The 27,471-nt window shown below is 41.5% G+C and overlaps 1 protein-coding gene across 2 annotated transcripts in view; it reads right to left on the bottom strand.

Annotated features, from left to right (window-relative positions):
- Positions 1–207: 207 nt before the first annotated feature.
- Camk4 (calcium/calmodulin dependent protein kinase IV) overlaps positions 208–27,471 on the bottom strand; it is a 233,554-nt gene continuing 206,290 nt past the window's right edge. For both annotated transcript variants that reach the window (XM_052741806.1, XM_052741808.1), the window contains 4 exons: positions 20,022–20,097; positions 14,433–14,559; positions 12,008–12,160; positions 208–10,560 (listed from right to left, as the gene is read on the bottom strand). In XM_052741806.1, the coding sequence (XP_052597766.1) occupies positions 10,150–10,560; positions 12,008–12,160; positions 14,433–14,559; positions 20,022–20,097 (767 nt within the window). In that variant the 3' untranslated portion in view covers positions 208–10,149. The remainder of the gene's footprint in view (positions 10,561–12,007; positions 12,161–14,432; positions 14,560–20,021; positions 20,098–27,471) is intronic.

The raw sequence follows: 27,471 nt of genomic DNA, 5'->3' as shown, positions 1-27,471 counted from the left end.
AGGCCGAGCATTTAAAAATAAGACGTTTCTGTGTCATGATTTGGGAGCTGGTTGGTGGTCCAAAAGAAAAAGGCTGGTACAGGCATGCAGCTATTAAAAGTACTATAGAAAAGTACAATTTTATCTGCATTTCAGTTCTAAGGAAAATGTCCGTGGTATGCCTTGATTCATGATAACCGTTGAAATCATAGAATGCAGAAGTTCTGGTGGGCTCTTAGATGATTTATTATCACATTGTACATGCAGATTCCTTTACAGATTGGCCAGCTGCAAGGCACTGGCTAGCTTCTTTTGGCATGCTCTGACAGTCTGGGTGAACTTAACATAGTTACATTGGTCCTCACTAAAGTCAGTCTCTACAGTTAGCCTAGCAGCATTCACCTTTAATTACTCATGCCACATACTCTTTTTCAAGTTCTTGGCCAACACCCCTACTATCACCAAATGATCATATTTAATCATTGGATTGGATTGTCCAACCTGCATCCAAGAAGAATCCAGCGAGCTGTCAAATGTCCTGGACTTTCAGCAATTGAGAGAGAGCCAATGGCTCTCTTATTCCCTTCGTAGAAAATGTGAAGTCAGGTCAGTCACCCACACTGAAGAACACAGTACCTCAACCATTAGCAAATAGACATGGTGTTGTTGACGGCTTTGCAAACATTTTATGTATTTACATTTACAGCCAAGCCAGGCTTAACTTAACTTACCTAAAAATATTATAATTGTATCTCTGTATTAAGGAATCAATAGCACCATTTTGACACATTTAGAAAGTGAAATGTTCACAGCCAACCATCTTAGCTGTGTAAGGTATTTGTACTTTCTCCTCCAATTCATACAAGCTCTCGTTTTGGGTTAATGACTTGTGATCTAGACTCCGGGAAATCTATTTTCTTGCATATGATGCTATTCTATACTCCTCCGTGCTGTCACTGAAGCTGCATATGTCTCTTTAGTCCAAAAACCTTGCAACAACCCATTAATGCAAATTTCACATCTGAGAAAGTCTCAAAAAGACATCCCAGATCATGCCATGTAAGCCTGAAAACCTCTCTTATCACGTCTTCCTTATTCAGTGTCCACTAACCTGTGTTCTGTGTCCTAACAGTCTCTTTACTCCTTAGCATTATTTCCCCCCTCAACCCAGCTGCGAGTCTTTGTCTCTGTCTCTCATGTCTCCTGGAGTAATGTAGCCATCCACTATCCACAGACATTACCAGAAATAAACAAAGATACACAAGCCAGAGTATTCACACTATAATTCTAATTGGTAATTTACACACACACACAAAAAGTATCTTGAAGATGAATGGAAAAATAGTGCCTCCAATAAGAGATCTAATAAATTCTTTAGATTTTTATATATTTTATAATTATAAACTTATAGGTTATATACACTGGACAGAAGAGGGTGAAGAATTAAGAACGTGGGAGGACCAGCTTTTTGGTTTGAAGATTAGCTGTGTACTCAGAAACACGTGTGTTCACTGTGTTGGGTGATTTTTATCCTGCTTAGCTATGTACTAGGAGGCTAGCCAAGTAGCAGGGGCAGGCACCCTGAAGAAGAGCTTCGCCCACAGCTGTCTGGAACCAGAGAGCAGCAAGGAGTTCGGCCTGAATCTAAGACTGCTGCTGCCCACTCCACAACACTTCACTGTAGCTCAGCCTTTCTCATCGAAGGCCAATCCTTCTCGACCTGTGTTTCTCCACTTGGGCTAGGCCATTCCTTAGTCAGACAGGTCCCTCTTTTTCCTCCTTAACCGTTCAGAATCAGCCTTGCACGTTCTTGGCACAAGAGACCATTTTCCTCTTCCAAACCCTGCTTACCATCTGCAGGTATTCAGTACAGGCTACCTGTGTGATCACATGCCTTTTCTTTAGGATGTCTTAGCTACCTGAAGAGTGGCACTGGGCTTAATTCATTTCTGGCTCCTCGATTGCAAGTAATGGTTCCCCTGAAAATTTACTGTGGGAAAAGGGTTCCTGGAATGGGCTATTTCTAGGAAGCTTGTGCTATTAGTGAATCATGTCCTTAAAGTTTGCTTTCCATGGAGGCCAAATATCCTCTAAGCCGCACTGTTTAATTTCCAGAAAGAAAAGTAGCTATTGATTTTGATCTACTCATGTTAAGGTTTTTCAGTCTATCAATAACTGCCTTCAAACTTGGAACCAGCCAGAAGATAAGAACGGGCAGTCCTAACATATGCCACCTTCCCCATCTCATTCCAGCAGTTTGCCTCCTGCCCATGCTAACCACCAGGGCTCAGAGGATGATTCATGCCTTTTGTTCCCACATTCTGTAACGTCCCAGTGTCTGTGTCATCTTACTGAGTGCTGCGACAGTTAAGAAAAGGCCATGCCATTCCGTCATACAGTAACTGCAGACCTTCCTAACTATAGGCTGAGACTCGCTTCCTACTTAGTATCCCGTTTGTGACCTTTGCAGTTACAGATGTGGAAAGTCAAACTGAAACAAGCCACAAATGCCTCAATTTCCCCCAGCAACTGGGTTACTTGGTTCTCTTAAGGCAGATACTTTGGAATGGACAATTTTTCTAGGTAGAAGTAGACTAAAGGGCTCTCCTTGGGCTTCTAAATTTGCTAGAAAAGTAAAGTATGTACTAAAGGCTCTCTTCACATGAAATCTAGAACACTCGGAGGAGCAGGGGTATAGGAAAGTAGCTTTGAAAAGTAAAGTTGGCCGTGTTCTCCTGAACTGTTGATGAGCAAGACATTTTCATAGACTAACACACGATTTCCTAAATGTTAATGAAAATCCAATTGCTAGAAAGTACTTCATTGAACTGAGAAATTCAGAGCCTGAGGGTGCTCATTCCATAGCTCGCTAAGCAACAGGGCTCCAGGTGGACTTAAATGTGAGTGAACATTATTTATATGTTTTTTATTTAATTCACATTGTTTTGAAAGTTCCTAAAACATGTTCAAACAACTAGAAACCCACTTTTAACTCGTCACACAAATTTCCTTTTTCAGAAATAATGTAATTTTGCATTTTTGTTCACATGGAAATTTAATTTTTCCTCTTGCACAACTGTTGTGAGACCATTTGCAATATCAAAGAAAGCTACCTAACCTCTAAACAGCAAATAAGAGAAATAACCCTAACTAGGGCCAAAACACTACAGTTTGGAACATGGATTCCTAAAGGGCATCACAAAGCATGAGGTACAATGAAAATGAGTTGTCTTTTTGTTGTTGTTGTTTTTATAAAGGACCAGATTTTAGGTGATGTAGATTGAAATTGATATAGGTCTCTATTGAAAATATTCAGTGTGGTTCTAGTAGCTTGCAAATAGACAACAAACAAACCCATAAATGAGTCTGACCATTACAATAGAATGGTTTGAGTTAAGATAGTCAACCAAGTCCTAAATTAAGATTTGCTCTTTAAGTCATAGTTTGCTAGAGTCCTGAAATCTGTTCTTTGGAGATTTAAATTTAGTTCTTTGGAGAACCATGTGGAAAGAGTTTAGTTTTATATGCTCTCTTTAGCTTCAGGTGTCAACTTGACATATTCCTGAGTGATATGAAGGGGTCTCAATTAGATATTGCCTTGATCAGACTGACCTTTGGGCATTCGCTTGATTACTAATTGATGTATGAGGGCCCAGCTCCCTGTGGACAGTACTGTCTGTAGGTGGGTGGTGGGATGGCGTGGCTGGCTATATAAGAGCTGAGCAGATGGGCGAAGCAAGACAGTACCATGTTCCTCTATGCTTTCTGCTCCATAGTCTGCCTCCAGGGTTCCTGCCATGGCTTTCCTTGACTGTAACCTCTAAGATGAAATAAACTCTTTCCTCTTCACATTGTTTTTAGTCATCACATTGTTATTTTGGTGTTTATCACATCAAAGAAACTATATGTATACAATGTATATTGAGATACATACATGTTTCTCATACGACCAGAGATAAAAGTGGTTAGAATCCAAACTGGTAAGAATATTAACTTAAAACATCAGCCTGATAACCCATTTTGTTTGTAACTTTCTTTCATTGGATTTGTCTGTACTAAAGTCACTGTTTCCACTCACCAAACTCATGAGATACTTACAAATTTTAAGGGGAACAGCAATATCTGTTGGACATAGAATGACAGGCTACTTTTATGCCATTTCAACCAATTAACTTAGGAGATGTTAGAACATTTCTTTTGGTTTACAGATGATCATAAAAATATTACTAAAGCTAAGAATGCAATGAGCAGAAAAATAACCATGAATATGCTATTTAGTAACCTATACAAATCATGTATTAGTTACACTGATACACATTTAGTTGCACAGGCATATAAAACAGCTCAAGTTAAAAAGAGACACCTATGAGATGATAATTTTCAAAGTATGGTCATACTTGTGTCCTTTATAAAATATATTATTATCCAGGTTTCAAAGATGATGAAGAAAGCATACATCTAGAAGATTATTATCATCCATAACTATCAGAATTTGGAGATAGCTTCAGGAAGCAGTTTTGAAAAGGGTAACATCTATTGTATTTGAGTATCTTGAAATAATAATTTAGGTGGAAAATAAAGATTTTTCAGTCTGACTGAAGATTAAGTATCTGTCATTTTCAACACAATGATCCAAAACAAAGATCAGATTGGATATAACTTCTATATCTATGGGTCTTGCAGGTCAATCTTCAGACTATGTTGAAAACAATTATGAACAATGTCATTTTGTATTCTTAGAATTGCTCATTAACGCTTCAATCTGAACTATGGGGCAACAAAAACCTGTTTCTCTAGCTAGACTGGAATGTTCCTGCCAGAACCTTAGAGAACCTCTCATTTCCAAAGTGAGGCTGATGTCAGGACAGATAAAACAAAACACTACCTTGGGATAAGTTGGGGTAAGGCAATGCAAAGAAATGTGGTTGGCAGGATTCCACTTGCCCAACATTGGCCAAGAGTAATACAATATTTAGAGTCCACTTTCAGTCCTTCAGAGCAGGAGAGGAGATTTTCTGAGTCTAACTAGGTCAGATGCTGGGAGTCTTCTTGGAAGCCGATTCCTGCAGAAGGTCAGACTGGTTTCGGCAAGGTTCTGACCTTGCCCTAAGTGGAATCCTGGGCCAGATGCTTGGGAACAGATTGAGTCAAGCCTTTCTGAGTGCATCACAGTTCATGTATGAAAACGGATATAACCAATCATAAATTGTTTGCTACTCCTTTCCAAGGTAAGTATAATATGATTGGACTGGGTCTACATTGTTTATCTCAGGTGACATTCACAAAATAATAACGACAAAAGCATGTCCTTATATGGAAAGAAGTGAACTTGGGTATCATGGCAGCCCTGGGTGTGTAACTAATATATATGTCCCTGCCCCACTTCTCTCCTTCTACCCTCCTTCCTCTTTCCCTCTCTTCCTCTCTCCTCTATCTTACCTTCACTTTCATGGAACTTGATGGCCACCTTTTTATAAGGAAGTATAATGACAACATTTTTAAGCAGAAACTTTTGTACATTTTCATCATAGGGTTGTAAACACCAGCATAAAAATTACATTTGTATGTTAAAAACACACAGACACTGCAGACATAGTCTAATCTTCAGCAGCGTTCAACTGGTAAGTGCTTAAATGTCAGCAGTGACCCTGATCAGTAATGTATCAGTGAGAAACATTAAGGAAATTGGAATATGACCTAATGGACAGTAATTACAAAGACATTACAAATTTCATTACATAAATAAATGTCTGGAAACTTTGTGCTGTCTCAAACCTAGACAACCAGACCGAGTACTCTCTAAAGATGAGCAGGTTACACAATGGCATTATAATTATGCAATTGGCTGTGCTGTATATATGTAATGAGCCTAGTGCTAATTCACCATGATGACCTCTTTTAAAATCCTTATTTTGTATTTGGCTTTGTAAGAACAATCCTAGAGCAGAAGTACCTTTTTTTTTTTTTCCTGGCATTTCTTGTCTTTTCCCAATCTAAAATGCAACCAGCTGCTTCTGTGCAATAAAAAACTGAATCATGAAACAAAATGGCTCTTGAAGCTTCAACCTGGAGGCAGCTCATGAAGAATAACCTTGCATATGATACTGGAAATAGCCAATAAAAAATGCTGAACATTCTACATTACAAAATGTCAAAATAGTATGCAATTGAGGTCCCTTTAAAAGGCAGGCTGCTTCTTTCTTTATAAATCTGCCACTAAAAATGACTATAGGACATTGACAATTATTCTAAAATTAGTATGTAAAAAATTCCAAAAGTATTTAAAAAGTCTGTGGCAGCTTTAATTGGGCCCTTCTACAAAAACCCTACAAGTACCAGATGTGACCATATTCCCATTTCACGGGTATCTGGCATATCACCATCATTATAACATGTCCATCATGCAAGTGTATTTTTCAGGAGGCTTCTAGAAAGATTGCCTCCAACAAGAGAAGGATGTCCAGCTTAGCCCAGTGTGGAGAGACTGGATTCTGTGTAGTCTGATCAGTGGGGATACATGGAAGGCCCATAGTCGTTTGTGCTAAGTGAGAATACTGTTGGCTCTAGGTAATACTTAGGAAACTCAGGATGAAGTCAGGTTTCCAAGAGCCAAATGGGGTTAAGATGGGCTCTGACCAGTACATACGCACACACAATTTGGCAATACCTAAGGAAGTGTTGCTTTGATGTAATATTGCAGAACACTTCTCCAAGACAAAGTGTGTTTAGGAGTAGGCAATATTTATGTCTCTAGTACATCTGTAACTTTGGCATCTTAGCTGCTTACCAACTTAGCAATGTGGAAAACTGTCAGCTCAAATCTAACCACAGCTTTGCTCAAAGAAAAGTGCTGTAGACTAGACCAGTGTGTCTGCCATAGGAACCACTGGCTACAGTGTGTCTCCTGACCACCTGATGTAAACAGGCTTAGACTGCTAACTTAGAAACAGTATAAAAGTGACAAGTTATGTCATTCATTTTTGTTTTGATGTGATAATTTGTGTACACTGGATTAAAATGTACTATCAGCATTTCATATTTTCTTTTTAGAATGTAGCTAATGGAAAACTTAAAGATGCATGTATGGCTGTGGGAGTGGTGGCACATGCCTATAACCTCAGATCTTGGGATGCTGAGGCAGGAGGATCACTGTGAGTTTCAGATCAGTCTGGGCTACAGAGTGAGTTCAAGGCCAGCCTGGGATACATAATAAAACCTTGTCTCAGAAATTTTTTATTATGTGTCACTTATATTTACATTAAACTTGTTAAATATAAGCACTTATTCCAGAAAATAATTTTACAACTATTCTATTCTAGTCTCTGATTTATATGCTGTTGTGGCAAAAGAGTTAACAGTTTGAGAGACCCATTGAAATCACAGTTGGAATTTCTGGATGGGGGAAATAATTGAAGATTGTCCTCTATGGTAAAAGAACCTAATTATACCTAATTATGCTAGTACTTCATGTTCTTGAAATAAAACCAATAATGAATTTAACTCTCTCTCTCTCTCCCTCCCCCTCCCCCATTTCTCTCATCTCTATCTCTATCTCCTCCTCTCTTTGTTTTGGCTTTTTGAGCTTGTTTCTCTGTGTTGTAGCCCTGGCTGTCCTGGAACTCACCCTGTAGACCAGGCTGGCCTCAGACTCAGAGATCCTCCTGCCTCTGCCTCCCAAGTGCTGGGATCAAAGGTGTGTGCTACTCCTTCCCACCTTAAAACTGTCATCTTTTAAATGCAGATGTTAATTTATTATTCTTTCTTTGCTGAAATTTTAAAAAACTGTTTTGCTTTGTGACTACATTACAAATTAAGAGTAATATTAGAAAGTGTTCTTTCAAATTAAGACTGTATTCCTTTAGTTTAATCTTTGAGATATTTAACAAGCAATATAAATGTTGACTGTTCTTTAAAAATGGTAAATAAGTATTTTTAGATGGTATTTCTATTAAATTTTTGAGTAATTTGACTTAAATATTTGACTCATTTCCCAGTGAATGGACTTAGTTCTTTGTAAGCATTAGGACAATCTTTACCATACAAGTTACAATTGAAAACTGCTAATGATATTTAGCTAATGAAGTATATAGGTTGTCAAAGAGAGGGAATTATCCTAACACTCTTGAGTATCACCAAGAAGTGGTAAGGTGCAATCATTTAAATAACTGAATTATAAATGCATGAGGGCTTGGCATTTGTAATACTCTTCCTAAAGTGCACAGGGTCATCCAAGGTGTTCAGCCCATGTTGGGATGAAATAAGACGTGGGCTGGGTTTGAGTGATGATATGTTCTAATTGCACCTTCTATCAAGACCCCTTAGTCTATCTTCACTCTTTCCATACATGGGACACTTACCATCTATAGGTTAAGTTTGATGAGGAAAATTACACTAGGGGATTGCTCTTCGAAAATGGAAACCTTAGGAAAGCATTCTTAAAGGTTAAAAATAGCCCTTTATAACACTGAGAATGAGAGTTCTGTGAGGGAATGATTAAAGAGGAGAGAAGGAAAATAAGAGCATAAATACATAATTAAAATCAATTGAAAAAATAATCACCCGAGCTCAGATGAGGCACCTCAAGTCAGCTGCCTGTCAAGGACCCAAATCACAGACCACAGGAAGCAACACATTGTCTCCTTCCCCAAGACTGCTGGGGTGTGTGCGTGACACACTGAAGTGCCGATGCCTCTAACAGCCTGGAGAAACCCCAGCTCTAATTTAATTCCCCAGTGTAAATGTCTGTATATGAGTCAGAACAAATTATCATTATTTTATGAAAAAATTCTGTGCTGTTCATTTTTACTGCCTTCATTTTGGATTTTGAAATGAATGCTGCTTATAAATTAAGAAAAACCACCAAAAATGTAAAACAATTGTTTTAATAAAGTGTTCATTTTCACTCAAGAAACTTAATACTGGATTTAGTGTAATTTCTAGGAATCAAAGAAAAGTTTTTATTCTGAGGGGAAAAAAAATCATGCTTTTAAATTCTAATGCTTTACCCTCTCTGAAGTATGGCTTAAGATTGGTTTTCATTTATTTTTCAAGACAAATAAAAGTAAATTTCTTGATATGGAAAGTTTCATCATCATAAAGTATGCACCCTTCCATTCTAAGTGTGAGGAAAAGATAGACTAGCTTTCATAATGAATTTTAAACTCATGAACAGTATGTTTACAGAGCTGGAGGAGAGAAACCTTCTGCAAACATTTCCTTACTCTAACAACACCAATAATAAATTACCTAACAATAGAATGTATTGTTCTTATTATAGTCAGACATTTTGGCACCAATTTGCGAAACGGACCTTTTCAGAACTTGAAACCTATTATTTGTATAAGCTTACAAATGCAAATTTATATGAGAAATAAAAAGGAATTAATCTTGGTATGTCTGAGTTCCAATTATATATCATTCTACTTAAATTTGTTTATTCTTACCCAGGTTTTATACATTTGATGGGGCATTTTAATGAGAAGCAGGTGAAGGAAAGAAACAACAGAGTTTAATAAATAATATCCTAAGGATTGTAAACTGGCAGAGTTTTATGATGAACACTTTGGATATTCTTGTACACTTAAGAATAAAATAAGACATTGTCTACACACACTTGAGGGGGCTGTGGACTCACGGCCTTCTGAGAATGCTACCACTTCTCAACACTGCAGATGTTTTTGGACACTCTATAGGTGTCTTTTATAACCACCCAATCTACCAAGCTGAAGCCCCTGAAAGCGTTCACAAAGTCATGGGGATGTGTCTTGGTTTGAGTGGAGCTGAAAGGGATTGCCATTTCTGAAGACTTCTAGAGGGTATAGGATGTCTAAGCTTTCAAATAAAAATTAGTTTTCCATTTCGCTTCAAATATGTGCCACCAAAGGCTGAGAATGTTTGTTTTTAAGTGTTGTGTCGTTTGCTGGAAATTTCCACTTTAACTCATCAGTATCAGGTATTCATTACATGCCGTAGAAAACGTCATTATTTCATAAAGCAAACACATGCACTGAAATTAGGATTACCAACTGGTATATATGGTTTTTTTGTTTTTGTTTTTTTGCACCTCAAAACAGAATCACTATAGTGCATATCATGCTTCCCCACCTTCCTTGCTGAAGGACAAAGTACATAAAATGCTAGGGTTGTTCTCTGGACCTAAAGGAAGCCAGCTTAGTACTCTGGCAGAATTACATCCTGCTGTGGAACCCCAAGTCCCCCAGCAGGGGCTTCCTCCTCATCTTCGGGGGCCATTTCTTCCTCCAGAGCCTTCAGCTTCTCCCCTGAGCTCCTCTTCATTGCTGGGTTGTCTGTCTTCAAGTCATCCTCCAGTGCCCGAGGCGCCATCGTGGGGACCTCGTCTTGTACACCTGCATCTTTCTCCTCCTCGGACGGCGATCTCCTCATCTCAGCTGCTGTATCCTCAGCTGCCACTTGGTCCCCTTCTTGCATTTTCTTTCCCAGAAGATCTGTGTTGTCCTCTTGGGATGGATCTGGGCTGGCCTTGTGGCTCTCCTGGAGGCTGGTGTGGCTGCTGCTGGCACTTCCCAGCCGAGAAGAGGCCACCACAGCCTTCACCGCTGCCTGAATAGAGAGAGAGAGAGAGAAGTATGAAGTACTGTTTCCATGGGAAATCCCAAATTGTAGTATAATTTGTTTTCTAGGTTGGCGTTCAGTCTTTCAAAGTAAAGTAAATTATTCCAAGATTGTTCGTTAGCTAGAAAGGTATTTGGAGAAAGAACAGTAAAACCTCTTTAATTACGAATTAGAATTATTTGGTCATCTGGACAATTGAAAACATGAGCAAGATGCGTTTGCCTCTGCGTGACTTAAAGTTTTATGTTCTCCAGAGGATGTTTCATGGAATACTAGATCCATGATGCTGCCTGGTATCAGGGAAATAGGAGTTCAGTGCTCAAACTAGCTTCGGACACAGTCAAGGCAAAGCTATTTAATAGATGTCATTTCAAACTTAGACCGTGGCTCTCCTCCTATCAGCATGACAGAGATGTTAGTTTTGGCCTCTAGCTAGTCTCTGAGATCTGCTGTTTATACAGCTAGTCCTAAATGTCATGCAGATACACCTAACCACTATTCTATTTATAGTCTATAAAACAGATGTAGTTTGGGGCATAGTTTTCTGTATTTTTTTAAAGCAATTTCCTATAGTATGGAATAGTTTTAAGAGTTATCTCCTAATTACTACAGGTTCAGAAATTTCCTGAATAAATATGAGTTGCTTGAATGATGTCTTTTTTTTTTGGTGGTGGTGCGGGGGGAAGAACAGGGTTTCTCTGTGTAGTTTTGGAGCCTGTCCTGGAACTCGCTCTGTAGCCCAGGCTGGCCTTGAACTCACAGAAATCCACCTGGCCCTGCCTCTCAAGTGCCGGGATTAAAGGCGTGTGCCACCACTGTCCAGTGAATGATGTCTTATTTAGATAAGAAGCAGCAATACTGTATCTGGTGGGGGCTGGTGAGATGACCCAGTAGGCTAAGAGACAAGGCCCTGGCCACCAAGCCTGAGTTCAGAAGGCTTTGACACTTCTGGGGAAGGTGAGAACTGATTCCCTCAAGCTGTCCTCTGACCTGCACATGCGTGCTATGACACACCTGCAAGCTTGTGCACAGAGAGAGAGTAAATAAGATACACACACACACCCCACACATATACTCACACGCACATGTGCACACATGGGCACACACTTTGTAATTTAAACATATAGCACAAATATTAATGTTCTGGTTTTTATTCTAGCTCTGAATTTATTCTTTCAAGTGCTTTCCTTTTCTTAATAATGAATTCATCTCACACACACACACACACACACACACACACACACACACACACACACCAAAACAAAATAAAACAAAACCAAAAAACAAACCCTAAGTGGTTTTATGTCAGTATCTTAGGAGTTTAAAAGCAAGAATTTTCCCTGGTGTCACAGAAAATGAATAATATAGTACTCAAGGAAAAAAAGACATCTTAAGAAAAACAAAAAAACAGTAACAACAAAAACATGTGCTTTACCTTAAGCTTGCGCCGAGCATTGAATTCTTGGAGCTTCTTCTGAGCAGTGTCCATGTGCACAAAGTTAGCTGCTTTACCTGTGACCCACGGGTGCTGGAGGGCTTGAAATGTCGTCAGCCGTTTCTTGGGATCCAAAACAATTAGTTTTCTGACCTGCAGTCGTAAAGAAATACAGACTTCGAGAAACTGGGCTTCCCTTCAGACTGTGAATGTCCAGGTATTGCTCTACTTAGAGTTAATAGCACTAGCTATGAACTATTAATGTTAGCAATAGCACTGAGCACATGTTTTTGAAGGTGCTTCTGTCAGGAGCAGGACCTACCTTAGGAAAGCAGCAGCTGGGGGTGTCCCAGAAGCTGGGGCATTCACCACCTGTAGCCCCAAACTCACAGCTTTCTTCCCACAGAGGTCAAAGAGTTAGGGCCTGGCTTGTCTACCGATCAGATGCCCTTTTGAAGGCAGCGCCAGCCCTGGAATAATTCTAGGCTAAATTATGAAATCACTTAGAATTCAGAACTCCAACTCCATCTCTTTAGAATGGGCATCCAGGCACCATCTCTCTTTCGGAGGATTAAAGGGCAAACAAAGGGTTAGTATTCAAGCCCTTACTGAATACTGTTTATGACTCCCTTGAGACTTATAGTTCACTTTCCTTAACTCATTGAAAGCACCTGAAGAAATAAGTTCAGAGCTGGAATAAAAGACATGTTAGGATAAAAAGAAGGAAGTCATTGGCTTGAGGCTTATGACATGCATGGTATGTCTAAATTTAACTAATGGTAATCCATTCTGGAAGCTTTATTCTTGTTTGTGAAGACAGACAGACAGTGAGTTGACAGGAAGATCAACAAATGAAATAATTCCCAGCCTTGGGCTCAGCACCAGTGGCCTGGTATGAGGGAGGCACTCCCTGGACTCAGGGAGGCTCATGTCCTGGTTACACCTCTACCTATTCTCATGGCACAGTCACAGAAACATATGGGCTGGAAACTATTAGCTCCAACTCACAAGTGGAGAACAGAAAGATGCTCAGAGACCTTAGCTACTAAGGTCAAATACTTGGTCATTACTAGAGCTTGACTTCAAACTCAGGTCTCCAGTCTGTGAAGCTCAGCTTATGTACTACATTGTGAAGATGCCGGAGCCTCTCCAGACATCAGTCTTGTAAAATAAGATACTCTCGATCGTTTATCTAAGAGGTCTTTTCTAGCTCTAAATACCCATGAAAGAAGTGAAAACAGGTTAATGAAGTCAAACAGCAAGTTAAATAAGGAGCAAACGCACCTTACTCCCAATTTTATGAAGCTTTTTCTGTATAATGATTGCAAAGGAGTGTGTGTTTGCAGTGTGGACGCTGAGTAGCGTGAGGCCAGGATCCCTGGATTCTGTGTGGAACATACTTTAGAAGGGCACAAGAAGAAGCAGAGAGGCCAGGCAGGAAGCTGTGGCCACGGTCCAGATGGGAGAGGGTGGGAGTTGGTCTGAGTCAGTGGGAGTGGAGGAGGAAAGAAGCAGATGTATTCAAGAGATGGTCAGGAGTGGGTTATATACCCACATACCCATATAGACTGCCTCCCTTGCTACTCACATCAGAAAAGCCACAGGTCCTAAAGAATGTTCCATGAAATAACACGAAGAGAAAAGGGAGAAGTATTTGGAGGGAGGAGTCCTGGGAAAGGGGCTCTAGAAACTTGAGTGAGTGCTAATTAGTGCCTTTCTGCTGGTAATCTTTGGCACACTTAGCAAATTCATGACTAGAAAACTCCTAAAACACCCTTTAACCTTTAATGATTCAAAAATCAACTCCATTATTTTGGCACACTTTTTTTTTCTCTCCAGAGGAATGAGGGTTGCAATTGTACACAAACAGTTTCCATCGTATCCAAGCATCCTTCTGCTGGAAGGGGCCGAGCTCTTTCTCAAAGGGATTTCTTGAATATTAATGTATTAGCCTGACTGTGAAGTAGTGAAGGCAAACCATTCTATTAGCAGAGTGGATCTTGTTTATAATTCCAGTGCCACATAATCGGGCTCATGCTACTGTTGGAGTGTTTTAATAAACTTAAAATTTCTCGAAAATTCAATTATATTTATTTGAAATATATCTACATTGAGGTGAAGAAGCCACATCCAACCAGAATTCTGTGTGAACGGTGTTTGGACTCCATCATGCAGTGTTGTTTGAACGGTTCTGCAGTTACCAGGTAGCAAAGATTCTGTAACTAATGCTATGATGATTCAGCTAATGAGTACTGAAGGGACATCTGTTTTTCATTCTTCGTGAGGGAAATGCATCAGTGTTCCTTTTAAATTAAAACACCTTATAGTTATAAAGAAATGATGGGAAAAGCAGTCTATTTTAAAATGTATTTTACTATTTCTTGCTTAAAAATTATTTATGTCATTTTGTTTGGGTCACACTTACCAAGTCCTTGGCATTTAAAGATACTTCATCCCACCAGGGGGAGATAAAGTAATATTCACAATTCAGAATTCTCCTGAACATGAACTGATCACCCCTTTCGTCATAGAATGGTTCAAATCCACAAAGTCTGGAGGGGAAAAAAATAGAGTAAATACCTTTAAAAGAGGAGGTATATTCCATCAAATTTCTGTAAAAATTCAAGATCTTTCTTTCTATACTCCTTATAAGTAACTCTGCCTATACAAGTGTGTGATTGTTTTGTTGTACTTTATGATAAACAACATAAAAACACCACCTCACCTGCAGGAAGTAAGAAGAGTGAAGCCAAATTTCTTTTAAAAGCTATAACAACGCCGGGCGGTGGTGGCGCACGCCTTTAATCCCAGCACTCGGGAGGCAGAGCCAGGCGGATCTCTGTGAGTTCGAGGCCAGCCTGGACTACCAAGTGAGTTCCAGGAAAGGCACAAAGCTACACAGAGAAACCCTGTCTCGAAAAAAAAAAAAAAAAAAAAAAAAAAAAAAGCTATAACAACAACAAGCACAAAAATACAACAATTGAAATGGCTAATATTATCGACATTATGGTAATGATTTTTCCAGCAGATTTTTCTTGAAAATTAAAAGACATATTAGATTGATAGGCCTCCAATGTATATAGAATGGAAGAATTAAGAATACAGGTTTAAAAGAAGACAGAAATAGAAATCCACAAAATTAGAAGTCTGATGTTTCCATATATTAATCTAGTTTGTATTTCAGACTGAAACAAAATAGAGATAAAGCTATTAATTCAGTCGCCCCAGGCAGCCAACAGACAAGCAGCGTGGGTTGATTCCATTCCTGTAAATGACCCTCATTTTAAAGATGTCTGACCACATTCACCTACGTTTTTCTACTATAGGGTCAGTAGAAAAAGAAACAGCGTGTGAGAACGGGGAAGCACCTCTGAAACTATAAGGGAGGACAGGAAAAGCTGGAGTCTGCTCTGGGGTTTCCAAGCCTGCACTGGCGACAGAGAAGTGGCGGTTCTGATCACGAGGTGGGAAAGAAAGGCAGCTCAAACCAATCCAAGGTCTTTCCAGGGGTGGGGTCGGGAAGGACGCAGTGTTCTTTAAGGGGCTGCCCACTGGGAGTTGGACCATGCTCCAAGTGTGTATATGGGCCACACAAATTAGACTTGGTATTTTTTTTCTTTCTCTCTTTTTTCTCTCATCTTCTTTTCTGTGGGGGAGGTCACAAGGGCGGGGTGAACCTGGGAAGACTGGAAAGTGAATTGACGGGGGTGCATTATGTGAAACTCCCAAATAATAAAAATATAATGTTAGGAAAAAAACCGAAAAATGGTCTTTCCAGGCATATATTATACGTGTTCCCTTTGGAAATCAAGTGAGGAAATATGAAAAGTTTAAAAGTCATCCTCTTCGATTCTTCCTCTGAGCCAGCCAGGTAGCTACAGAGCATGGAAAAACGAAATGCTTCCTGAAATGCCAGCTTCTGGGAAGAAGTCACTTCTCATGTCCTTTGTGCTCATGAAATGTTGCCGTGGGAGGGTATTTGTCTCACACAAACATTCTGGAGCCACCTGGGAGAAGGCGGAACTAGGAGTGAAAAGCCTCAGCAGGGCACTCTCTCGTGCTAAGTGTTCAGAGAACCCTACACCTGACCCACCTGTGCGAGGGGAGTGTAAGCACACAGGGGTGAGGAGGTCCCTTGCCTTGACTCTCCTAACCTCCCTAATGCTAGGAAGGTGTTGCCTGCTACTGGTTAGTCACGGAGAAAGCAGGCAGCCTGTTCAGGAGGGTCCTGACATTCCCCATTCTGAAATCCAAAGACAATAGGAATTCAAAAGTCACAGTCCTCAAACGACTTCATCTCAGTCATATCAAGGGCTCTTCTTTGATGACAGAGGCCGACAACTGACATCATGTCAGCCTGAAATGTCAGAACGGAAGGACTGCAGCAGCACAGAGTGGGAATCATGTGTACACACATGGTGTAGCGCTCCCTCGGTGGTACTGCAGTCGAAGTCTAAGCAATCACGGGGGTTGTACAGGGCCCGGCGTATAAATGGGCTGAATAGGGTGGCTCCCAGCCTTTGGGATTAACTGTAGTGTTGAAAATTGAAGGAAGGTTGTACAGGACATCCATCTGATTGCTATGGCCATCAGATGCCAAATGCTACAGCTCAAAAGTAAAAGGTCCAGAACTCCCGGGACAACCAGTCACGGAACTTTGTTTCCAAACTAAAATCACCTTCAGAAATAGCGAGGCCATGGCACAAAATAGACAGTGGTGGTGAGCAGAAACTGTAAGGAGTGAAAAGTATTAAAGCAGCAGTTGCCACAAGAGGAGGGGCGGAGCGGACAGAGGTCTCCATGTCAACAAGAATTAGGGGCTAGGGAGATGGCTCAGCTGTCTCAGCGATGCAAGTATGAGGACCTGAGGTTGATCCCCAGAACCCACATTTTAAAAAGTTAGGTGTGGTGGCACACACTTGCAATCTCAGCAATGGAAAGGTCAAGACGGTGTGCTCGCCGAGCAATTTAGCCTACTTGGAGAACTATAGGTCAGTGACAGACCCGGCCTCAAAAAGTGATAGACAATTAGTTCCTAAGAAATGATACCTCAGGCTGTCTTCTGGCCTTCACATGAGTGCACACATAAGTACCTACGTATACACACATACATGTGCACCCACACAAACACATGCACACACATGAAGTAACAATTGTCTATTGATGAATTTATGAAAAGATAAAGCCCAGAGTTTATGTACATATATAGAAGTGGATAAAGAATAGGTCCTCATTTGGGCAATGATATTGAGACTTAAGTGATGTTCACACAATAGCTTTCCCAGGCAGGCATCAACAGAATAGATCCCAATGCTACCCTTACCCCCATTTCTCCTCTCCTTTGGTTCTGAACCACCCAGCGCCATAATCCAAATGTCTAGATGGCACAGCCTCAAGTCACCAGTCCCCCACTAAGTGGACATAAAGGCTAAATAAAGGAGACATGTGAGTCCAGTGGTACAGTCCACAGAAATGCCACGATCCTTGCCGGGTGGACGTCACAATAGTATGGACTCCAGGTAAATGAAATGTCCACAGACGCAGGGCTGACAGAGGTGGGAAACTGAAAGACATTAGTCATGGGCGGCACCGTCGTTTCATCCATAACCTACTATAGGCCTAAGTGTATGAAAATGTAAGAAATACAAAAATGAATTTGTCTGATTTGGTAATGGACTAGGGGGAAGTTGTTTTCAAGGATATGGTCTCATTTCCTGCTTCCTTTCCCATGACAGTGGCCTTTCCATGGACTTTTACTTATTGTGCCTTACAGGTTTTCAGAGTGAATGCAACTCAGTGTTCTATTTTCAGGTCCCTCAAGTTCTCTTACAGCATCGAGGCTTCGACCCTTTAGGGTACATTTCAATCCAAAATTATAACCTGGGACATGTATGTTCTAGAGACAAAAACGAATCCGTATTTGTGTATGTCTTGGAGTTTTACTGCTGTGGTGAAACGCTATGATGAAAGGAACCTGGGGAGGTAGGGGTTTATTTCAGCTCACACTTCCAGGCTGGAGGTGATGCAGAGGCCGCGGAGGGGGGCTGCTTCCTGGCTTGCTCCCCACGACTTGCTCAGCCTGCTCTCTTACAGAACCCAGGACCACCAGACCAGGGATAGCACCACCCACAATGGGCTGGACCCTCCCCTATAAGCCACTCACTAAGAAAATGCCTTACAGCTGGATCTTATGGAGTCATTTTCTCAGCTGAATTTTCCCCCTTTCAGATGACTCGAGCTGACATAAAACATAAAAGGACAGCATAGTTTGGGTTTTTCACTTCCTATCATGAAGTACTTTTTGTTGTAGAATATTATTTTAAGGTATATTACTTTTCTTTATGTTGCGTTTTTTTAAACTCTGTCTAGTTGTGTTACTTTGCCTGTCTAAAACACCTGATGGGTCTAATAAAGAACCGAATGGCCAATAGCAAGGCAGGAGAAAGGATAAGTGGGGCTGGCAGGCAGAGAGAGTATAAATAGAAGGCGAAATGTGGGAGGAAAAAAAGAAGTAGCCAGAGAAGGAGGAGGACTTCAGGGCCCAGCCACTCAGCTACACAGCAAGCCATGGAGTAAGGTAAGATTTACAGAAGTAAGAGAATGGGAAAAGCCCAGAGGCAAAAGGTAGATGGGATAATATAAGTTAAGGAAAGCTGGCAAGAAACAAGCCAAGCTAAGGCTGGGCATTTATAAGTAAGAATAAGCCTCCATGTATGATTTATTTGGGAGCTGGGTGGCATCCCCCACCCCACAAACAACAACAACAACAACAACAAAAGAGCCAATAACCCAATAACCAAACAACAACTTTTTTTTTTTTTGAGACACGTTTTCCACTGTGTAGCCCTGGCTGTCCTGAAACTCACTTGGTAGATGAGGCTGGCTTCAAACTCAAAGATCTGTCTGCCTCTGCCTCCTGAGTGCTGGGATTAAAGGTGTGTGCCACCACTGCTCAGCATCATAAAGTATTCTTGCACAAAGCTCAGGAGCTAAGATTCTCTCTCTCTTTGCCATGTGGGGACACAGTACAAAGGAACTTTTCTGAAAACTCAGAAGAAGCTACTCTACAGAGCCCAACTCTGCAGCCACCCTGACCTCAGGCTTCCAGCCTCTAAGACAATGAAAAGGTAACTTTCTCTTGTTTAAGTTATTCTGCTATGCATTGAGTGAGGGTAGCTCACCTATGATAATGGGCTCTTTGGAACCCTGGAAAATCTTTCTGTACAGCTTCATATTATGGGTTCCCAAAACTATCTGCATTCCCTTCAAAATGGCCAACGTGTGTGCTTACTGTGCGTTAACTCTTGGGTGCACTGATATCTCCCTTTAGGCTTTCCACAGCCACCTTCCCATATGATTTCCCTCACTATCACCTCCAATTCCATCACCACTTTGCAAATTTCCTGAAATTATTTTTTATTAGACAGCAGCTTGGTAATGGAGTTGGAGTGAACAGAGAATGAATTATCAGGCCATTTGATTCAGTGTTAAGCCCAAGGCCCTTGAAATCTTAACATATAGGAAAATAAATCAATAGGTAAATGTGCTTGAAATATTCTGATATGAAACATGCTACTTGGGGATTTCTTAAGAAACAAATAACAGATATCTTAAAAGGGCTAACAGTCTGTTTAAAAAGATACAAGTAAATAAAACCAGAGAGTGTGACAAGTGAACTTGAATTTCACATTTATTATGCTCATTAAATATTTCCCCAAATGTAGGTAATATTATATAGGAAAATCAGTTAAGGAAAAGCCCCCAGAAGCCTCTACCCTCCAGGGAAATGATAAAGTAAAAAGTAATACTGATTTTGAGACTATGCTATTGGCCTGGTTAGTGTAAAACAGAACATCACATCATTTGAGACTACGCTATCAGTGCAGTTATTGTAAAAAGGAACATCACAAAAAGTCAAAGGTCAGAGGGTAACCTGGATTGTCATGAGAATTACTAATACCTAGAAAATGTTATACAAAGGCGGTTTGCATAGAGGTTGCTTTTCGTCACTTACAAGATGTAGGTGATTATCCCTACAGACCACATGTCCACCTCAGGTCCATAGGCACAGCCCCGGAGAATCTCAGGCGCTGCAGAAAGATGGAGAACGAGGTTAAATGGGAGCATGCCCTCAATGCTCACATTTTAATTGCAACCAATGGGGAGAGACAAATTCCCAATCAAACTTCTGAATTCTCATCACCAAGCCTCTCTCCCATAGCCACAGCAGAATGAACAAATTCTCACATCTATTTCTGCAGGAGACACTGCAGTCTTGGTCTGTCATGGGTGCACAAGAATAATTCTACTAGCAATCAAATTCTGCATTGCAATGTCATGATACAGCTAAATAAAATGGGTAGAGGTGTATCTTTGCTACAAAAAAACCCTCTTACTCTAAAGGGCACTTTATACCCAGACAAGGAAGAAATGAAGCAAGAACTACTTGAAGCAGTGGGTATGCACCGAGTGCGTGTCTGGGGGCAGGGAGCAGACTATGAGAAGGGTATGGGAAACTCTAGCACAAGAAGGTTGGCAGAGGAGGAGGAAAGGGCTCTGACACACATCTTGGCCTTGATGCTCTATGTCAGTCCCCAGAAAACACTGTCCCCAGTGTTCTTGAGGTCATGACCTGAGAAAGGAGGCCTTTCCTCTATGCGTATCAGGGCGTTTTCTATTAGCTTTTCTCTGCTGTTGGGGTAGGAGGGCCTTCTCAACCTTGGCATGGCCTTGGAGAGAAGACTATAATGATCTTTTACATTTTTATTACCAGAGAGATGTGAGAATTAGAGGCTACTGGGTCTGGGGGTTTGCACTGAGTCCTGGGGATGCGTTGTTTACCTAACTCACAGAGGAAGAGCAAGAGAGCCAATGCACCACCACCTGTAGAGAGATGGGGTCTATTAGCCCACTGTGTATTCTTTAGTGCTGGAGATGCTCCTGGGGCCCCTATGGGGTGAGCTGCTTGGTGCACGCTGAGGGTCTTTGCAGTATGTCCGGGCGACCAGAACACCACATTCCTCTGGATGGGGCCTCTAGAATCAGTAAATTGGATCTACTGTCTTCACTAGAAAGACAGCAGTCTAGACCAGAGGTTTTCAACCTATGGGTCATGACCTCTTTAGGGGGTTGAACGACTCTTTCCCAGGGTTCACTAAAGACCATTGGAAAACACAGATTTCACATTACAGATTACATAATAGTAGCAAAATTACAGTTCTGTAGCAGCAATAAAAATAACTCTATGATTGGGGGTCACCACAACATGAGGAACTGTATTAAAGGGTCGCAGCATTTAGCAAGGTTGAGAAGCACTGGTCTAGACCATCCGCTTGAGCTCTGGAAGGAACCTGTGTTCAATGAACTCTGGGTTGACCGGAAAGGTTGCTGGTGGCTTTCACTGTTACCCTCCACTCCATTCTTCTTCCTTGTAGAATTGTGCTATACAAAATATAGAAAAGAAGTCGCCAAGCCAGAACTGTGAAGGGGATGTGCGCCAATAGCTGGAGAAGCCACTCAGGGAGATGGACCCTTCAAGGAACTGCATCTGGATCCAAACAGGTTTTCTTATCTACAGTTGAATACAATTATTCCTCGGGGAAAATGTCCTTTTAAGATTTAATAACATTAGAAAGAATGCTTCCCCAGTTTTTCACTGTAGAGTAACTTTCATTTCCTGGGGGAATTTGCGCCACATGGAAGGAGTCTATGAGTCCCAGTAGCAGACAGAGAACTCCCCCTGCACGTCTTTGTTTAATCCTTGGGCCAAGTGACCTCAGATTTGGCTGCCACCTCCTGGAGGGTCTCTGTCACCGGCTTCCTAGAGCTGGTCCAGTGTGGAACAGGGAGCATAGCAGGCATTTGGTTGGCACGGTGAGTGGTATCTGCCCTTGCCCACTCAGGCCCTGATATCAGAGACCCTGATGAGAACCCCATATCAATGTTGGCAGAAGCTTTTACATTTCGTGAGACTCGGTGTTTTTGTTTGTTTGTTTGTTTAACCTTTCAAATCTAACTGAACTGGACTAGCTCCAATTGCCAAGTTAACATGGAGTTTTAACCTGCGATTTAGTGAATGATTACCTACTGATCCTTAAGCACAGAGCAGCAGGAGATGTACTCCGCACAGAGCCTGCTCTATCGCATTTCTCATTTATCCTGCTAGTCAAAGCTCTGACACAGGTCAGGTGTTCTGTCCTGCTCTCTCTCACAGCACCCAGCCAAGAGCCCTGCAGCATGTGAACACCTAGGAAGAAGTCTCCTTTGTATTCCTCTACAGAGCAGCTGCAATGTTTCTCTGACACAGGAACATCTGCTTCTGTTCCCCATCACTGTACGAACACACCCTCCAGTAGCAGAATAGTTCTCCAGAAGGCATTATCCTCTACTGAGTCAACTTGGGGGGCTAAAGCTTAACTGAAGCACAGGGAAGACAAGAGGTTCTTGTCTTCCTTAATAAATTTCTCTTAAACTATTTTTCATAAAGGAAGGCACTTATAATATCTTTTGTTTGGGGGAAGGGCAGGGTTTCTTTTTGTAGCCTTGGCTATCCTGGAACTCACTTTATAGACAAGGCTGGCCTCAAACTTACAGAAATGCACCTGCCTCTGTCTCCCAAGTGCTGGGATTAAATGTGTGTACCATCACCACCCGCCCTAGAATTTATAATCTCTTAACCTATATAAAATTGAGGTCAAATAAAAAGTAAGTCAATTTCGATTTTAAATCAATTAACTATTTTACGTAGTATAATCGCTAAATCAATTAACTATCTTAAGTAGTATTAAGTATTTTCAAATACTAGTTAGTATGACCTTGGCTTTCTTTGGAATCAGCTCATATCACTTATAATCTATCTGAACCCTTTACATAACAGAAAGCCTTATCCAAAAGCTTTTCAAAATCAATGTCAGTTTCTGGCACACCAGTCTTCATGTCCCCTAGGTATCAGATATCCCACAACTGATACTAACAATTTGTCATCCCCTTAGAGCAGGAACAATAGAGAAGCAGTCAGCTCATTTCTATTTGGTAAAGATATCAAACCAGATGTGATGGCACACACCTGTAATCCCAGCATTAGGAAGTGGGGGCAGGTGGACCAGAAATTCAAGATCACTTTCCATACATCAGAGTTTGAGGTCAGCCTGGACTACATGAGACTCTATCTTAAAACAAAACAAAAACCAGCAGGAAGGACCTCATCCTGCCTTTCAACGCTGTGAATACTTAGTTCGCCCTCACACTTTTTCTCCCCCAACTCCCCAAACAAACCAATAAAATCTAGAGACAAAGTCCTTTCAGGGCATAAACCTTTTGTTCAGATGCTCTTTAGTGGCAGGGCATGTAGCTCAGTGGTGGAATGCTCAGCTAGTATGCCCAAAGGCAGGAATTTCATACTTATCACTAAAAGAGGAAAAGTATTTTACATGATGGACAATCGATCATTTTTTCTGATGATAATCATTTATTGACTTTTGCTGGCTGTCTTCAAAGTGACCTGAAGCTGCCTGCCACTTTCTAAAATTAGCTTATCATTCAAGTTAGTAGCCATGAAACGGCCGTTATAGAGCCCCTAGCACATGGGCCCGCCCACTGTCAGGGCAGCCGAGTTTTAGTAAACCTGAGAATTCCCTGAATGTCAGATATGCCCTTTAAAAAAATCAATTTGGCTAGGATATAAAAACTACACAAAAGTTCAAACTGGATGATATTTATTTACTATCTCCTAGATCACAGAGTGCTAATTTTTTTTCAGTTGGATGATAGAATCATTAAAACATCTAGAGATGGAAGATCCACCTAGAAATTGTGATGGACTCAAACAAAAGCACTCAACCAGTCCTGGAAATGGCATGTGGCTTCTTACTGTGGCCACAGGCGCTGGACAGCTCCTCTTTTCCAGAGGCCCTTGGAGAAAGCTACTGGCACAATTTTGGTTCTTGACTGAGGCCTTTATTCTATCACTGCTTCAGGCAGGCTCCATCACCCTTTCCTACTTACTGGGTTAGAGCCACAGAGGGGCATTTGGTGATAAGACTTTTCAAGCTACTAGTAACTCTTTTGACGACAACAGATTTGGAGTAAACTAAGGAGAGTGCATACAAGGTATGCCTGCGATCGGTCACTCCATCAGTCATCAAATATTTACTAAGCACTTGGTAGTTAGGGGTCCTGGGAAATCATAAGGAGCAAGCCCCAACCATAGCATAAATTACGGCTAGTCAGGGAGGTAAATGTTAAATAAAAGTAAGCCCCTAGAAGGGATGCAAGGGTGGTTGCTGGCAGTCCTTGGAGGAGGATGTCTTCCATAGGGGTTAACAGGGTCACTCCTGTCATGGAGGAAGCAACGTCCACATTGAGATGTGCTGAACCTAGAGAAGTTAACGAGGCGAGTGGGGGGAGGATGGTTGAGGAGAGACGGCAAAGAGGTTCGCGGGGAAGAAGCAAACATGCAATGGTCCACGGCAGGATGGAGCAAGGCCTGGCTCAGGACCGCAGTGGGGCTGGGGGGGGGGGTGGCTACGCTCGCCAGTGAGGCAGTCAGAACCAGCGATTTTCTTTCTTACGACGTCTCTCCTCTACCTTTGCTTTGGCAAATCAAAACACAGGGGGGCGAGGAGCACGGTCTGTACATCTTAAAGCTTAATCTGACTTTCCAGAGTCCCCTATTCCAGAGCTCAGGGGGAAACACTGCCGCCGTTTTCACTGGAAAGCCTTGCCTTGGAATTAAAAGAATTTCTGGGAGCCACAAAGATCCAGTGTAATTTTTCTTTTCTTTTCACGTATGTGTAGGTACATGTGTGGGGCAGGTGCCCACGTATCTGAGTGAACATGTGGAACTCAGAGGACAATCTTGGGTGTCATTCCTCAGAAGCTGCCCACCATATTCTTGTGCGGCAAGGTGTCTCACTGGCCTATGGTTGGCAACATTTGCTGCTCTGTCTTCTACTTACGGAATTCACAAGCGCACACCGCCACATCTAGCTTTTCACACGGATCCTGGGGAACAAACTCAACACACACCACCACACGTGGCCTTTCACATGTATTCTAGGGACCAAACTCCGATTCTCCTGTCTGAACGGCAATAATTCCACTCTTTCTCATGGTCTTGCACCGTCTTTAAGGCAGGCTAGGGAACCTCTACACTTTACTTCTTGGGGATGGAACTTGTGAAAAGAGGGGGGAGGGAGGAGGGAATATATATCCAGAAGTCTCAACCTTCCCTCTTCCTCACTCTCTCTGGAAACCAGAGAAGGATGGACTCAGGGCAGCTGCCTAGTGCCTACAGCTGGACAGACTCCAAATTAGGTACTTTTATTTATTTATTTTAAGCATCTATGCCTTATGTTGTCATTTGTTGAGCTGGCTCCTATATTTGGCAAGAAAAGCACGCCACCTGTGTGAAATGGTGCAATTTTTAGACTAGAACAGTATGCTCAAGGCTGTCTTGAGGGAGGTGCAGCTCAGACTGGAATTCACTGGTGATTAGGCTAAGGTCATGGAGGTACCTCTGGTGAGCAGGGATAGCGTCAGCCAACAATTCCACACGTGCCACACTGTGACGGGGTGCAGGGCTGAGAAGGTATCTCAGGCCTTTGTCCCTCTTTTTCTATGTCTGGCTTATAAAGAGCAAGTCAGACGGGCGTTTTCAACACAAGTGACATAGCGTGGGTTCCAAACCACTCTTCCTGTCTCCCAACACTCTCCGTTCACTGACACTGGACATGGAAACGTGGCTCCCACCCACCTCATGTTTTCAGGTAAGCCGTTCACAAAGTCTTCCTTGACACGTGAATCGTGTGGTTTTTAATTTGTATAAATTCTATAGCTGGCTGAAGAAAGAGTTTTGTCACCTTATTTTTTTTTGTTTTTAAATACATGATAAGGAGAAAATCAAAGATTTGAGAACACCTAGTGCTTTCAACAGAGGCAACAACAAACAACCACCCTCACACAACTCAGTGACTCGTGAGAGTCGCTTTTCTAAGATTCTGTTGAGCTCTTCAATCTGCAGGAAATCACAAATGTCTACAACTCTGAATCATACTGAGTCTCCTGTTCTCTTCAAAGCTAGCTAAGGTGCATGAATGAGTGTTCACGCTTGAAAAGCTGCTTTTCAATTTTCATGGGACAAGATGCAGTATAAACAACAAACCCAACACATGCCAGTAAGAGTTTAATATAATAATCTTTTTTTGTATATAGAAACATAAACACATTAATAGGCTTAGAACTCAAACTTTCAAATATATTAAGTATGGTCCATGCTACATTTATCTCTAAGGGACACATAAACTTTCTCACTAGTCATTTTCAATAATCCTTTTGAAACTTTTTATTTTATGCATATGCTTTCTGTATTAACATCCCAAAATGGAACACTTTTGTGGGTGTTTGGGGCCCAGATAGTGCAATTTAAGCAAGTCCCACCCACTTGCCTTCAATCACCTCCTCCTTTGACCTCTTTTCCTCCCATCATTCCCACCCTCGTGTGGGTAATAATAGAGCTGAGCCCCTGAAGAACTGTGAATTCTCTGTACAGTTCGTTCTGTTAGTCAAGTCGTATCTTCAAGTGACACAGGAGTGGAAATAAAAAAATGACTGCGGTAGAGGTCAGCAGTGAAAAGACTGTCTCCAAACTCACAGAGCAGGAGGTGTGTGGGGAGAATGTTGGTGGCATTCTCCTCAGATAGAATGTCAGTCAGCCATCTAGAGCCCAAACATACTTGGTAACACTGGTCTAAGTACGTAATTACTAGGCCCTCAATTTAGTGTATATAGACAACATGTAGATGGCTTCTGGGATGTAGTATATGATATATTTCTTGTGTGACACCTAAATTAGCATGCTTCATTTTTCCTTCTCCTTGCTGATAGCCTTGGATCCCAAGAGACACTTTCAAAAACCAGAGAGGCAGCCTCTTTGGTTGCTGACAGGCATAGTTGTTAGAATATTTTGTATACTGAGGCAAAAATTTGTGCCTTGTGAGACCTATTTTCAGCCCCCAATCCTCTCTTCTGGAGACTTTTCTTCTGTTTGTAGTTCTGTGCATGGAAATATTGACATTCATTCTATGCGGTCTCCTAAAGGTGGCATGGGCACAGGAGCAGTCTGCGCTGTCTCCTTTTACGTACTGCAGATGCCTGACAGTGGAGGGCAAAAGGTCCTTGCGTGCACAGATAAGCACCAGAGAAGTCAGGGAAAGTTAAACACACAGCTCATCTCTCCAAAGGGAGAAGATATTTATTTGGCTGTTCTCCTGGAATGCTGGGTAAAATGTAGTTTACAATCTGGTAATCCATTGCTACCAGTTGAGCCAGGCTCCACCCATATCCTCCAGAATATTATGTTTGTTATCCCAGACGTTTCCCCCCTAAAGCCCTGACCATTGCTTCCAGATCATAAAACTCATCCTTGTGAGCAGTGCCACTTGTAGTTTACAATAGCACTCTTTACC

This window comes from Peromyscus californicus, unplaced genomic scaffold (assembly GCF_007827085.1).
Source record: "Peromyscus californicus insignis strain IS unplaced genomic scaffold, ASM782708v3 Scaffold_17__1_contigs__length_78620276, whole genome shotgun sequence".
NCBI lineage: Eukaryota > Metazoa > Chordata > Mammalia > Rodentia > Cricetidae > Peromyscus > Peromyscus californicus.
Note: the sequence above shows the minus strand (reverse complement) of the source record. Positions and strands in the feature narration are given on the sequence as shown.